At 61.1% G+C, this 14,974-nt stretch overlaps 1 protein-coding gene across 14 annotated transcripts in view; it reads left to right on the top strand.

Annotated features, from left to right (window-relative positions):
* NCOA1 (nuclear receptor coactivator 1) overlaps positions 1 to 14,974 on the top strand; it is a 177,635-nt gene that overhangs the window by 153,719 nt on the left and 8,942 nt on the right. For 11 of the 14 annotated variants that reach the window (XM_068936748.1, XM_068936740.1, XM_068936752.1 and 8 more), the window contains 6 exons: positions 590 to 737; positions 1,392 to 2,751; positions 6,062 to 6,245; positions 10,111 to 10,237; positions 13,106 to 13,274; positions 14,318 to 14,632. In XM_068936748.1, the coding sequence (XP_068792849.1) occupies positions 590 to 737; positions 1,392 to 2,751; positions 6,062 to 6,245; positions 10,111 to 10,237; positions 13,106 to 13,274; positions 14,318 to 14,632 (2,303 nt within the window). The remainder of the gene's footprint in view (positions 1 to 589; positions 738 to 1,391; positions 2,752 to 6,061; positions 6,246 to 10,110; positions 10,238 to 13,105; positions 13,275 to 14,317; positions 14,633 to 14,974) is intronic. The other 3 variants (XM_068936749.1, XM_068936754.1, XM_068936750.1) reach the window with 2 other exon arrangements.

Genomic DNA, 14,974 nt, shown 5'->3' with positions numbered 1-14,974 from the left:
TAGCTCCTCCGGCTGGAGAGGCTGGCTGCGGAGACGGCGGCGTGCAGCTAGCTGCCGTTCGCGGCAGCTGCCTCGGCTCGGGCAGAGGAGTGGCCCAGCGAGCCAGGGAGTTAGGGAGAAGTAAAACATCAGTGTAGTCAGCTCCCGCTCGGACGGTCACGTCCCGTTGTGTCCTGTCGTGCTTCCCATCTCCTCCGACAAGCAAAGAGAATTGCATTTGAGAGCCAGCTTTTATGGCACGCTCTTTAGGTCTTCCTGAAACACCCGCTGCAGGACGCTGGGTCAGAGCTGCAAAAAAGAGCCGCGACAGTATCTGAACCACCGTCGCCTGGCCAGTGGGTCACTCTTACCTTCATCGCTTGCACGCACAAGGCTGAATCTATGGGGTTAGCCGAAACGCGCAGTGTGTGGTCGTGGCTGCTGGGACACCCGGTGTTGCCCCGTGCGTGGCCGTCCGTCTCTTCTCCCTCTGATCCAGGGCCAGTTTCTTCCTTTCCTTCCTCCATCCTCCTCCCGAGGCTTGCAGGATGCCGTAGGGTCTGTTTAAACTGCTAAGGAGGGTGCCCGTGTGTTTGTTTTTCTCCCTCAGTGATGACGCGTGGCACAGCCTTCAGCCCGTCGTATCGGTTCACCCTGAGCGACGGGACGGTTCTCAGCGCCCACACCAAATGTAAGCTCTGCTACCCTTCCAGTCCAGAAATGCAGCCCTTCATCATGGGCATCCACATCATCGACAGGTGAGCTCCCGGGGCCGCTGCTGCCGAGCGGGGCTTGACGGGAAAGAGAGTAACGCCAGGCGGAGGGGAGGCGAAAGCAGGGCCTGGGAGGGTGATCCCGAAATCAGAGTGCTGGTGCGTGGCAGTGGAAGGAGGAGCCGCTTGCGGTGCTGGTTCGGAGATCTAATTCCCATGGGGAGCCTGAAAGCCAGCGTAGCGGCAGCTCTGCTGCTCTTCACTGATTATTCCCGCTTTGCAGAGGGGGAGCGATGTGTGGAGGTTTAGAGGCATGCCCCAGGCTTCTGCCTTGCCCTGGAGAACGTAGTCAAAATATCTCAGGAGGGAGAGGCTCTGAAGAACAGGTAGAACCGGGTGAGCTGAGTCTGTGGACCTGGACTGCGTTAGAGGAAGGCGAGTAGGTTGGGTTGGAGGGGAGTATTATCGGCAGTCTTCCTCCAGCAGTGTGAGAGCGTAAGTCCAGAGGAGGTGAAATAGATCCGAAAGTAATGGTTGGAACGGGGATGTCTATCACCGCCAGTGCTTGCAAGCTCCTGCTCTCCAGGCTTCATGCCTGCGTAGAATAAAGAGGAGGCAGAAGCAGTCTGAGCTGTACTGAAGGTTTGGGCCAGGCACCGTGTGACTTCTCCTCCTCTCCTTTCCCCTTGTTTCCTCCAGGGATCACGGCATGCTCTCTCCCCAGGAGAACACGAACTCGGGGCTCTCCCTGCCCCGGGTGAGCCCCTCGCTGAATCCCAGCATCTCCCCAGGGCAAGGCATGGCCCTGCCGTCCTCCATCCCTCCATCCAACGGCAGCATGTTGGCGACCAACGTAAACCAGCAGCCAGGCTCCGGCCTCCACAGCAGCAACTCCAGCACCAGCCAGACAAGCTTTGGGTGTTCACCTGGTAGCCAGATAGGAGCCAACGTTGCCTTAAGCCAGGGACAAGCTGGTCCCCAGAACAGTAACCACACTTTAAACCTCAGTAGCTCCCCCATGAATAGTCCAGGGATTACCCCGCCGCAGTTCATGTCTCCGAGGCATCGGGTGAGCCCGGGACTGGTACCGAGGCCCCGAGTGCCCAGCAACAACCCTTTCTCCCCCACCATGCCCACCATGCACTCCCCCGTGGGGATGGCCAACAGCGGCTGCGGCGGCGGGGGCGGCGGGGGCGGCGGCAACGGCGGCAGCAGGCCCTTCGCCAGCGCCCCGCTGAACTCGATGCAGGGGCTCAGCGAAGGCCCTGGCACGCCGGTGGGCTACTCCACGCCGCCGCCCGTGCTGCGGCAGCTGAGCTCCCAGAGCTCGCCCGGCCGCCTCGGCATGCAACCCATGAAAGCCGAGTCGAAGGACAGCAAAGAGATCGCCTCCATCCTCAACGAGATGATCCAGTCGGACGGCGGCTCGAGCGACGGCAAACCCCTGGACTCGGGCATGCTTCATGCCGGCGACAGACTCTCGGAGGGGGAAAGCAAGTGCTCGCAAGCCACCAGCCACAAGCTGGTCCAGCTCCTGGCCACCACGGCGGAGCAACAACTGCGGCACGCCGATGCCGACACGAGCTGCAAAGACTCCCTCGCCTGCGCGGGCGCCGCTGGCGGCCTGGCCGCCGGCAACCCGCCGAGCAGCACGTGCCCTTCCTCCCACAGCTCGCTGACGGAGCGGCACAAGATTTTGCACAGACTCCTTCAGGAGGGCAGCCCTTCCGACATCACCACGCTGGCGATGGAGCACGACAAAAAGGATAGCGCCCCGAACCCCGCCAGCACCCCCACGGCTCCCAGCCAGCTCCCGGGAACGCCGGAAATCAAACTGGAGCCCGAGGCGTTGAAGAAGAAAGATGTCAAGGATCACCAGCTCCTGCGCTACCTGCTAGACAAGGACGAGAAGGAGCTGGCCGCGGCGCCGGCCCTCAGTCTGGACGACGTGAAGGTGAAGGTGGAGAAGACGGAGCAGATGGATCCGTGTAACACGACCCCCGTCCCGCTGCCCAAGCCACCCGCCGCAGAGGAAGTCAAGCTGGAGTCGCAGGGCCAGGTGAGTGGACCCTTGCGGATCCGGGCCGGCAAGATGCTCGCTGGACCTCGCTGCCGCCTGACGGGGGGCCTCGGGGGGGTCAGCGGTATCGGCAAGTCGTGCTTTTTAGGCGCTTCCCCCGAGAGCTTGCTCCCTCGGTGGCAGTGTGAGCCAGGCGGGAGGCGCTGGAGCAGCCTCCCGACCGGGTACCACCTTCTGCAGCATCAGTGCTGCTCCCTCTGGTCCGGACGCTCCACGTTTCGACGAGTCAGACCTCCAAAGCAGTGGTGAGAGAAGGAGGAAGGAACTTTACCGAGGTAGATGAAACTAAGGAAGAAACGTGGCACGTTGAGGCAGGTGGTGGGCCTGAAGGAAGAGGTGGCCTTTTGCAGGGCGTTTGTCCGCCGCCAAGTGAAAAGGTCCTTCATCCTGCATCTGCGGGCGCGCTCAGGGCTCGTGTCCTAGGGAATTTTCAATCTGTTGCCCTCTTGTTGGCTGAGATTAGCAATTATATGGGCCTTTTAGTTATCCCAGAAGTATTATTAAATTGAATAATCCAGTGACAGATCTCTGCAATAGAGATTTGGGTGTATAAATATTCATTACATGCAGCTATGAATAGAAGAGATTTCTTATTTTTGAAAGCCAGGGGAGATGGTAACATGGATAAGGCTGCTTAATCCTTTTTAAGCAAATAGTACCGAGAGTCTGACATGAAGAGCAAGCCTGATAGCCTGCTTACTGACTGTGTCAAATCAGGCTGCTGAGTTTTAGAGATACAGTATGAATAACAGAGCACTTGGAAAGCCTCAAATGACAAATACACAATAAGTCTCTTAATAAGGTTAAGGGCTCGGTTCGCTTGGGAGTCTCGGTCAGCTGCGCTACAGGCGAGCGGGAACCTAACGCGTTACCGCTTTCTCTAACGTCCTCTGCTCTCCGGGTATCGTCTGCTCGCTAGATGCATTAGGCAGTCCTTTCCTCGTCGTCTCTCCTCGGTCAAGATCGGCCATCCGGATTAATGGGAATTGCCGCCGGACGAGGAAGACGCAAGCGAAGCTGGGCCTGTTTTGGGAGGAGCGTTGGAGCTTGCAGGCGGGGAGCAGAACGCCACCAGCTCCGTGCAGCTGCCCCGGCGCGCTGGCTGCAGCCTGGCCGTAGCAAAGGGGCGCTCCTGCGCGCCGCTGGGCACGTGGCAGGCGTGCATGCGCTCGCCGGCAGCCGTGCGATGGCCCGGGGCCGCGGCCCGGCCGGCAGCTTCCCGCTCCGTCGAGCGGCCGTCCCGCTTGCACCTTTTTTTTTTTTTTTTTTTGTGTCCTGGAGAGGGTATTAAAAACCGCGGTTAAGTAAAGGGCTTTTGGCAGCTAACGGCGCGCAGAGCGAGCGCCCCGCTCTCTCTGGCCTCCGAGACGGCCTCGGGCTTGGAACGAAGAGCGAGCAGGTCTTAAGCGCTCCGCCTCCGGGGGCCGAGTCTGGCCTCGGCCTGGTTCGCGTCGCTCCGGCTGCTGCAGTGATGCTTGGGGCCGGGGGCTGCCGTGCCGAATGAGATGGAGAGCTTGGCGCTTGCGTTTCCTCTTGTAAAGGTTCCAGAGAGGAATTAGGAGCAGCTCAACTGCTCGGCTGCAGGCCGCAGAGTCGTCGTGTCCCTTCTGGAGTCATCCTAGGGAAACGCCACGAGTTTGGTCAGAGGCCGGAGCCTCCTGTCCGCGGAGCGAAGAGAACAAGAAAGACGCGGCTAGGACTCGGGAAGGAGCGAGGCTTAATAGGAATTACAGGAGTTAAGAAGTAGCAACCGAGCGAGAAAGGTTTTGCAAGGGCTCTTAGTCCTTCTGCTTTAAGGCATGAGCCGAACCGCCGCTAGGTTAGGAGGACACGTCCGTGCGGGTCAGGGCGTCCTGCAGCCGCCCGTCCGCACCTTCGCCGCAGCGGCCGGCGCTCGGTTCGCCGCACCGTGCCCGTAAAACCGGAGACCGAGGGTCCAGAGGTAGAATTTTACCTTTTTTTTCTGTCATTTACGTTTCAGCTGGCTTTCAGCGGCGGGTTCGCGTCCTCCTCTGGGAAAGGAGACGGAGCGAGCGATTAAAAAGCTGAGCTCTTTGTGGAAGGAGCTGCCCGCAGGAGCAGGGATTTGCTTTACAGCAAACGCGACGGGAGCGTGCGGTTTGAAATTAGGAGTTCTGACCTTGAGGAGTTTTCTCATCGGCTCCCGCCCGGACTCCTTTGACGCTGGCGGAAACGGCGGCCGTGTTGTCGTCCCGTAACCGTTGCGGAGCGGACGCGCTCTCTCCCGCTCCGTCGGCTCAGAGCACGCTGCTGCTCGCCGCCGCTCGGCTCTGCGGCGCGTTTGCCCGACGCGGGGCCTGCGGCGTTGGCCCTTCCCCCCCCCCCCCCCAGCACCGTCCGCGGCTGCTTGGAGAGGCCGCTTCCCGCGTGCGGATAGCCAGCAGTCCTTAGAGGCAAGCAGAGGAGGGGATTTGGGGGGGGGTTTTGGCACAAAGCCGGTGCCGAGGTGCAGGAACGGGGCTCCTTTCCCTCTGTAGCTCTCTTTAAAAAAAAAAAGCCGGAGGGGACCGTGCTATATTTCCGTGCCCGAGGCCGGTGCCGAAGCAGAGTTTTGGGCAGCTGCGCTAGGAAGTCGCTTGTATTTCTTAGCAGAGGCCGTTTGTTATCGTCCCAACTTCAGCCAAAGCAAATGTATGTTAAAGCAAATCATCTCCCGCTTTAAATAGCTGTAGGTTATATACGGCCCGTTCAGTAGCGGGCCGCGGGAGCCGTTAATAATTAGGCTAATTGCAACGCGAGCTCGTCTAGAAGCGGCAGCTGGGAAGAGGGCTGGGTGGGGTGAACCGCGCACGGGGGGCGATGCTCCTGCCTCCCCAGCCTGCCGGCCGGCCCGGCAGGCCAGCGCAGAGGCCGCTCGGGTACTGCGGCGGGGAGGACGGGAGCCGGAGGTGCGAGTTACCCGCGGTTATACTAAACCCGTCCCAAATCCTGGTCCCTTGAGATCCTGAACGCGCAGCGCCATCCGCTCCGGGAGGTCTCCTGGGTGCGATTCGGTGGCGATTCGTTCCCACTAAATGATTTTTTGGGTTTTTTTTCCCCCTGCCTTCCTGCCTAAAGACCCGGAGGTCCCAGCGCAGACGTTGGCGAGAGCGGAGCAGCCAGTCACGTTCGGCCGCCGCCGCCGAAATAAGCCCGGCCGAGGGGGTCCGCGCCGACGCGAGGGCCGGCGGGTCGCTGCTGCCGCTTCGGGGGGGGAGGCGCCGGCGGGGGCAAAAGCGGCTCCTGCTCTCGCTCGGTGACCGACCTGCGATCTCGTTTCCTTCCTCAGTTTGCTGCCGAACTGGAGCAGCTCGATCAGCTCCTGCCGTCGCTGGAGAAGGCGGCCCAGCTGCCCGGCTTGTGCGGGCCCGAGCGAGCCGAGGGCGGCGTGGCCAGCGTCGCCGTCAAGCCGGAGATCCTCGCGGCCCCCCTGCAGGCCAGCGCCGCCGCCAGAGCCCCCGCCGGACTCAACCGTAGGTGCCCGCGCCGGGAGCGCCTCGCTCCGGTCTCCGATGCGCCCGTGGCAGGGGAGGAGGGCAGGGGTCCCCCCCCCCGGCACAGGCTGCCCGGTCCTGACTGCAGCCCTTGGCCGTGCTTGGCACATCGGGATTTCCCCACCTTGCAAAGCTCTCTGCCGGTCAGCACCGTGCTGGCGTTGCAAACAGCCGTGACATGAGGCAGTAGGACAGGGATGCAGCCCCCATAGGGATGAAGTCACTGCAGGACAAGCATCCAGTCCCCTTGGGGTGCAGTCCCCATAGGACAGGGATGCAGTCCCCATAGCGATGCAGTCGCTGCAGGACAGGGATGCAGTCCCCATAGGGATGAAGTCCACCTAGGAGGACAGGGATGCAGTCCCCATAGGGATGAAGTCCACCTAGGAGGACAGGGATGCAGTCCCCATAGGGATGAAGTCCGCCTAGGAGGACAGGGATGCAGTCCCCATAGGGATCCAGTCGCTGCAGGACAGGGATGCAGTCCCCATAGGGATCCAGTCCCCATAGGGCAGGGATCCAGTCCCAGTAGGTGTGTGGCTGGGTTGCAACAGAGCACATGCTCAGCGGGAAATGTCCTTTAAGGTCTCAAAGCATCGCTGTCACTTCCAGATGGTGCTTGGAGACAGATGCAGCATCTGCACCTTTGTTTAGGCACCGGGGGGGTGGGGGGGAAAAAAGGCCTGATTTTTTCTCTCAAGTGAGCAGTTTTAGCAAAACGCAGGGTTTCTCCCCTGGAGGAGACCCCAGGCAAGTACTCAACTCGGGGTTTCGTGGTGGAAGTGCCTGCGGACCCCGTGTCCTGGAGCCTGAGGTGTTGTCCCCTCGGGTGGACCTCCTGCAGGCTGTGGCCGTGCTGTGGCTCTAGCAGAGGCACCGCCGTTCACCAGCAAACCGGCACGGCTGCCTGTCACATCTTCCAACGAGCAAAGCCGGTTTTTACCAGCCAGAGCCTAAATTTGCCTGGCTAACCACATCAAGCGGCTTCTGCCACCGCGGCTCATCTTGGTCGGAGAGCAGTAGCCGTGATGGACATCTCAAGAGGCAGCCCCAGCCCTACGGCGCGCTGGGCTCACGCAGAGCTGCCCTCGCCCGCCGGCGTCAATCCTGCGCCCGGCCTGCAGTTTTTGCTGGAGAAGAGGACGCGCTGGCGAAGGAAGAGCCAGGGCGAGGGGGTGCGGAAGGGAAACGCTGACGGCTGGCGGAATAACGCTAGCTATAAGCCAATTAGCCGCCGTTTAACGCGCTACCCAGGGAGGGATAATCCGCCCGTTACTTCTTCAGCGAGCGGAGATAATGAGGCTTTTGGCTGTCGCTGCCGTCTCCAGGAGAGGCCGGGAGGAAGCCGCCGACGCGGCTCTGGCGAGCCGGGGGTAAACGGAAAGCCTGGGCTGTTTTCCTGGGACTCGAGGTTGTCCGTCCGGGATCTTTAGAAGGGCCGAGGTTTTGCGGCAGAAGGAGATGGTGTAAGCAGGGGGAAGAGAGGTGCCCTCAAGGGGCAAAACGCTGCAGGCTCGGAGGGCCCTGCTATCGCCGCAGGAGCAGATGCGGGTCCCCAAAATTGCGATAGCAACTGCCGGGGGACGTGCGGGAGCTAGCATCGGGGCAGGGCGTAAGCCGTCGGGCGCTAAAGCCTCCGAGGGTTTGGAAGGAGCCGTCGGCTCGGCGTCTGCGGCCGCCTCCCTGTCGTCCCGTCCCCGCTGAGCTGAATGACCGCGAGCCTCAGGCGGGAGCTCATCGCGCCAGCCCTGCCGAGGACGGGAAGGGACGGCCTCCGTTAGTCGTAGGGACATTCATACCGTGGTGGCCCGCCGAAGGTAACGAGAGCGGGCTCGTGGTCTGCGGAGAGGAGGGAATCCCGCGCCCGTCACGTCAGCTTGCTTCCGGCGGGACGATTTCTGGAGTTGCTGCTATGAGACTGAACTAGCTGCCGGGCTGAAAGTGGTCACCAAGGGCTGAGAGACCGCCGGGAGGGCTGCGTGGCAGGTGATCACCTGGGGAAGCGCCCCGGAGGCGCTGCTGGCGCCCGGGTTTGCAAATCCGGCCGGTGTCTCCCTCCGAGACAGGTTGCTGCAACGCGCGCTCCGTTCAGCTTTCCCTTGCGCGCGCACACGTGCGATGCTTGCTCCTTGGTGGCCAACTGCAGCAGGATTGGTTAAAAAAAAAAACCCAAAAAACAACGTCTATAAGAAAGACGATGATAACGCGAGGCCTAACGACAGCATCTTCCTGTTTCATCTGACGCTCCTCTGACATCCTGCAAGCGCAAAGCCGAGTGAGCCGTTTCGTCGCGGCTCCTCGAAGAAGCCCGGCTCCCCTGGCGTCACCGTTTCCTACCAGCTTTGTTCCGTCTCGCTCAACGCCCCGAGCGCTGGTAGCGGCGGCGGCGGAGGAGACCTCTGTCCCTGCGTCAGAAGTGAAGGAGCGCTCGGTGGCTGACGCCGGGTCGGATGCGGCAGCTCAGGCAGCTTCGCTCTGCCGAGAGCAGGATGTGGTGCGCCTGCGAGCCGGACCCCGCACCGCCTCCTGCTGCGAAAGCCGGCTCGAGTTGGCCAGTGAGAAAGTGTGCTCGTCGCCGGCTTCAGCACTGCTACCATCCCTGTCCCCTGGCTGGCCGAATCCGGGCTGGCGGCTCCTCTCCTGCTGCGACGGTTTCCCCCGAGCCGGCTCCCCGCGGGGCTCCTCCGCGGACTCGCCTCTGCGTCATTGCAAAAACAGTCAATGAAGTCATGTGCTTTACTGGGAGAAGAATTAGCCCAGCTGAGCTTGCTTGAAAAGAGGAATGCGTTTCGGCTTTAGCCGCCTTGGTAAGCGCTGCCCCGGGAGCTGCAGGCCCTCGGAGCAGAAGTGGATGGCGAGAGCGTTTCCCGAGGCAGCGCCGCCGCCCCGGCCAGCGAGGCGCTTATCCCGCGGGTTTCCATCGGTGCGGATCTCCGAGGGTTAGTTGAGCCAAGATGCCGTTAAATCCCAATTCCCATTTCGAACGGGATGATGTGAAGTCCCCAGCCTCGTGAATCTCTCTGTCCCGGGCTTGGGCTCAAAGTTCTGCTAAACTGAGTTTAATTGCATTGGCTCTTCTCCCAGCGCAAATGAACTTTTCTCCAATATCGAGAGTCCGAAGGTGCTCGTGGGCGTGTGCTATTTTTTAAGCTAAACTCTCCAGTAGTAACAACTGACCTTCAAGGACGGACCCTGCAGCTCGGCTGGGTTTGGAAAACGCTGCTAGAACTGTTCTGAAAAGAGCGGCTTAGATGGGGTCGGCGTTTTTATAGCATTTGTACGCGCTGCGTATGCAGGGGCGCACACATCCGCCGTGCCTAGGCTAGCTGCGTGCGTTGTCACCCGGAAGCTCATGCCTATAGCTCCCGGGAGGGCACATCTGATGGCTGTATCTTTGGGGCCGAGAAGCGCTGCAGCTGGGGAGCCCTTGCCGTTAGGCACGCAGCTCTCAGGGACTTACCGGGCCTGGGCAAGCTGTGCAAGGTAGCATCTCCGCTCTCTGAAAACCCGTGTCATTTTTTTTCAATCCTCAAGAAGTCTTTTTCCTCTCTTCAGCATTTATTTCGTGCCAGTAAATGATGACGCCCCACTAGCATCCCTGTCCTGTCGCAGCGAAACGAAGGGAGGCGATTGAGCGGGGCTGTTTGGGCTGGGGGAGCCGTGAATTAGCCTTTCCAGGAACACGTAGGGGCTTCCCGGCGGCTCGCAGGGCCGTGCGTGCCGCTGTCCGGAGCCCCCTCGTCCTCAGCACGGAGGGTGTTAGGTGCCCGGCTATCTCCAGCACTTTCTGGAGCCTCCTCGTCCTGCTGACCGGTTTCTCCTCCACCTTTGCTTTTCCCATCAGGAATGACCGAACTGGAGATGGGGGTGCCGGAGCAGCAGTTTGGACAGCCGAGCCTGGGGGAGCAGATGCCGTGGCCGGACAACAGCATGGCCTCCATGAGCCGCGGCGCCCTGAGCAAGCCCGAGGAGTAAGTACGACGGGGCGACATAACCGCGGCTGGTCCTCCGGGCGCCGTTCGGCTCGCGGGGCCCCCGACGGGCACCGTCACCGCTTGGTTACGACGGGGTTGCGGCAGGCTGTCGGGAGGGAGGGAGCGACTTTTCAATTGTTTTCCGGTTGGGGATCCGAAAGGATGGAGGGTCCCGCTGGTCCAGCCCTGCGGTTGGTGCCCTGCCATGCCGCAGTGTCCCCAAGGGGATTTAAGACCCGGTGCGGACGCAGGGATCCTTTTCCAGCCCGCCTTGCCCGAGCCCGGCCGTGCTTCGTGGGCAGGCAGGATTTCCGCTGCTCGGCCGAGGCCTCCGCAGATGAGCGCAGAGTATCTGATTTCAGACGCTGATGAGGTCGCACGTAAGAGCTGGAGCTGAGCGAGGCGGGAGCCAAACAGCTTTTTCCTAAGGGCTAAATGTGGATTAATTTTTAAAACTCTTTGCTCAGCCCAAGAGGAGATTGGCCTAAGTGGTCTCCTCTGCTGCAGTTTGATCTTGGACTCGTGCTCGAAAGACTTAGCTCGGAAGAGCCGAGGTGGGTAAAACAAATCCCTGCTTAACTGAGGAGCGGCACGTGCAGCAGCCCGCGTCCTCGTGACCGGGAGGACGCGTCCGTCTTAAATCAGGGCGCCGTCGCCGCTTCTTTGGTGGGATACGGTCCGTGGCTCGTAGCTGGCCAAGGGCAGAGCGCATCAACACACGTCCGTCTTGCTTTTGAGCTGCAAACGCTCCTTGCGATGCTGCTTTACTTGCTGCAGCGGGTAAAAACAGCCTTCCCTTACGAGTCAGAAGGGAAAAGCGCAACCCAGCCTGCGGCCAGAGGCCACCGGAGCAGCGGGAAACACGGGAAAACGCCATGGACTGGGGTGGGCAAGGAATAGGGCTGCTGCCCCGGGGCCCTCCTTGAGCCCGAGGAGCCGCTGCAGGTCGCCCTGGCAGGAGCGTCCGCACCAAGGTCTGTCCGCTCCGTCCCGGCCTTTGCGCCAGGCTCAGCTTGCCCCGAGCCGTCCTGGGGCGCTGAAGAACTGCAGCACCGAAATGGCAGAGATCCTTCCGAAGAGCCGCAGCGGCTCCTCCGGCTTTGATCTATAAACGCTTCCATCTAGCGGTGCAGACGTAAACTGCCAATCTCAGCTTTGGCTTCAACCGGGAGCAGCGATTTCTGCTCCGACCAGAGTTTTCCGCTTAGGTCTGAAATACGGAAACGCTCGCGCCGTCGGAGGCACCTCGTCCGAGCGACCCGCTCTTCCCCCCGAGGAGGCCGCGCTGAAACCAAGTGGGCAGAGTCGTGCCGTCGCAGGTGCTGCGGGACCCCAAAACCCCCCCTTTAGATAAGGCCCTGCCTCGCGAAGGCCATGAGGACGCTGAAGGGTTTCTCGCCGACCGCCAGCAGCGCTTGAGCGCGCCGGGGAGTTTTTGCTCCTCCTCATGAGGTTGCGCCTGAATTTGGAGGGGCAGCAGCTCCCTCTCACCATAACCAGACGTCATCCCAGCTAATTTTGCAGGCTTTCCTTCCTGTTACACGCAGAGGGCACCTCTGGGCCAAAAGAGGATTGGATGAAGATTCCTAAACTAAGGTTTACCTAAAGCGTAAAGGAAATTGAAATCCTGGCTTGGGACCTTGGGCTCTCCTGAGGTTTGGGGACGGAAAAGGCGGAGGGCAAAACTGCTGGAAGCGCGCGCGTGTCCCGCAAGCTGGCCACGCGTCGCTGGCGTCGCGCCCCTTTTCTCGTTGACGGGCCCCATCACGGCTCCGTCGGACTCGTGTGTTCGGCTGCTCCCACGCTCCTTCGCTGTAACGCACCAAGGTCAAACATGCCGCCCCGGGCTCGATCCGGTTGCCTGACCGCCGGCGTCCGGAGCCGTCTGAGACGTGCCCAAAGGCTCGCCCGAAGCCCATCGTCGGCGCAGCACCGGAGGAGGGAAAGCTTGCGGAGGCGGCTGCAGAGAAGGACCCGGAGCCAGTTTCTTGGCTCCGTAAAACACGTTGTTGTCCCCGATCTCTTTGCAAACCGCTGGCTGTCCTCAGCGCAGCGGTGCGGCGTGGGCCGAGGAGATGGCGTCCCGCTCAGCTTATCCTCTAGCCACATGTTAACGCGGAGCTGGTTGAGGGTGTTTTCCCCACCCTCTCGTCGCAAGAACGGTGCGTTACTGCAGCAAACGCCGTTCTTTGGCCTTGACGCTTAAAAACTCGGTTTGATACCAAACAGCAAGTAGCTGGGCTTTGGCTATAGCCTGCAACGAGCCCCGTTTTTCACCTCTTGTCTCCCGGCTCTCCTCTCCCCTGCTGCTCTGCAATTTAAGAAATCCCAGCGCCGAGTGTTTCTTTCACTGGATTAAGTTGCGTGTGTTGGCTGCAGTGTTCCCGGTCAGATTGGCTGCAGTTCCTTACTGTACATCTGGTCCTCATCTGGAGCAAAACGGATAAACATGTCTGCTGCTTGGGAACTGCTGGCACGTTCGGCCTTCCCTCCTTTGTGCCTTCCTGCGAGCGTGATGTGCCGCGGCGCCCCTCATTGTGTCCGACCCGGCAAATCCCATTGACTCCAATTAGTCACGTCACTGGAATGTCTCTCGTTACATATTAATCTTATTCCCAAAGAATATTGAGAGCGCTTTCCAGAAATGTCGTTTTTTTTGCAGCCGAAGGGTTCCCGGTGCCTTCAGCTGCTTCGCTTCCAGCTGCTCCAGCTCCGTCCAGGCCTCCTCTGCTCTGCCTCCTGCCGTCCTGCCCAAAACGCTCGCGGGCGCAAAGCTCGGGAAAAGCACGGAGGTTGTCTCCGGCCGCTCAGCGCCGCGCCGTCCTCCCAACTCACGCCTCTCCCCTTGCCTCCTTGTCCCCGCAGCCCGTGCATCACGTCGCAGCTGGACGAGCTCCTGTGCCCCCCGACCACGCCAGAGGGCCGCAACGATGAGAAGGCCCTGCTCGAGCAGCTCGTCTCCTTCCTGAGCGGCAAAGATGAGACGGAGCTGGCCGAACTCGATCGAGCGCTGGGCATCGACAAGCTGGTCCAGGTAGAGAGATCGCCCTTGGTGGCGCTGGGGCTGGTGGGACGTCCAGGCGTGCAGGTGCCTTTGAAGGAGCTGGGTTTCCCTGAATAACAGGGCATGGCGAGGGGAGAAACCTGGCTGTGGGAAAGATAGAAAGGGATAGGGATGGAAAACGAGATGGCTTGCTCGGGGTTTCTCTTAGCGTGGTTTCTTTTTCCATTCTCTGTAGTACTCGTGCAAATGTTTCTCCCCCCCACCCAAAATGAAGAGAACCGAAAGTCTATTAGTCGTTGCAGTGCCGTAAGAAAGAAGCCCCTGGGCTTAGGCGAGGCTCAGGTTGCTCTAAGGCTGAACTGCTGAGCAGGCCCATCTTTTCACGAGTGACTTGGGGGAGCCGGTAGTGAGTTGATTTCAGAGTCGAGTATTTCCCTTCTGAATATCAGGTCCCCTTTCTCAGCGGGGGCATCCAAAATCACTAGCTGCCTTTTCCCTGCGGGTTTAGCTAGGGGCAGGAGGCCCAGCCTCTCCGTTGCATCCCAGAGCCCCTTGCTGACGGTGCGGCTGCGACAGCTCCGTGTTTTCCTGAGGACGTTTCCCAGCTCGGTTGGCACCGACAACCCGCTCCCGCGCCGGGCAGCTTCCAGGGCCGTGTGGCTGCTGGGTGAAGATGCCCTTGACTGCGGTCCCTGGTCATCCCCACCCCGCTCCAGCCCTTTCCCGGCCTAAAAACACCTGGCTCAGAGCACTGGCTCATGCTTGGACTCGAAACCCAGCTTTCCTCCCATCCCATTTCGTTCATACTCATCTTGGGCTTTTTCCAAGGCTTCGGAGGAATCTCAGAAATATTTAAAATAGTTCCGTGAAATATTTGCTTGGCGTACAAGCATAGAGAAGCAACAGGTCAGCGTACAGGTGTTACGGGCAGTTTGTATCTCCTCGGGGAGAGTTTGGGGCCCGTGTCCACCGAGGTGGCAGCCCACATCAGGAGAGGGCCGGTGGCGGGGGCGCGGGGAGCCGGGGCTGTGCCGAGCGCGGCGGCGAGCCTCCCCTCCCGTCTCTCCGCGCAGGGTGGCGGGCTGGAGGCGCTGACGGAGAGGTTCCCGCCCCAGCAGGCTGCCGCGCCGCTCCTGCTGGAGCAGAAGCCCGGCATGTACCCCCAGCCTTACTCCTCTGCGTCACCCACCGCCAACCTGCCCGGCGCCTTCCCCGGCATGGTGCGCCAGAAGCCGTCCTTCGGGCCCATGCCGGTGCAGGTGCCACCGCCGCGCGGCGCCTTCCCCACCAGCATGGCCATGCAGCCCCGGCAGCCCCTCAGCCGGCCCCCGACGGCCCCCAACCAGCTGCGACTTCAGCTGCAGCAGCGGCTCCAGGGCCAGCAGCAGGTAACGCATCCTGGCCAGTCTGGGGGCGTGGGCACGGAGGGATCTGACGTCCTGGCCAGTCTGGGGACGTGGGCACGGAGGGATCTGCTGTCCTGGCTGGTCCAGGGATGTGGGCATGAAGGGATCTGCTGTCCTGGCCAGTCTGGGGACATGGGCACAGAGGGATCTGCTGTCCTGGCCAGTCTGGGCACATGGGCACAGAGAGATTCACTGTCCTGGCTGATCCTGGTACATGGGCACGGAGGGATCTGCTGTCCTGGCCAGTTGGGGGACATGGGCATGGAGGGATCTGCTGTCCTGGCCAGTTGGGGGACATGGGCATGGAGGGATCTGCTGTCCTGG

The sequence above is a fragment of the Struthio camelus genome, chromosome 3 (assembly GCF_040807025.1).
Source record: "Struthio camelus isolate bStrCam1 chromosome 3, bStrCam1.hap1, whole genome shotgun sequence".
Lineage (NCBI taxonomy): Eukaryota > Metazoa > Chordata > Aves > Struthioniformes > Struthionidae > Struthio > Struthio camelus.
This window is presented reverse-complemented; position numbering and strand designations above follow the sequence as displayed.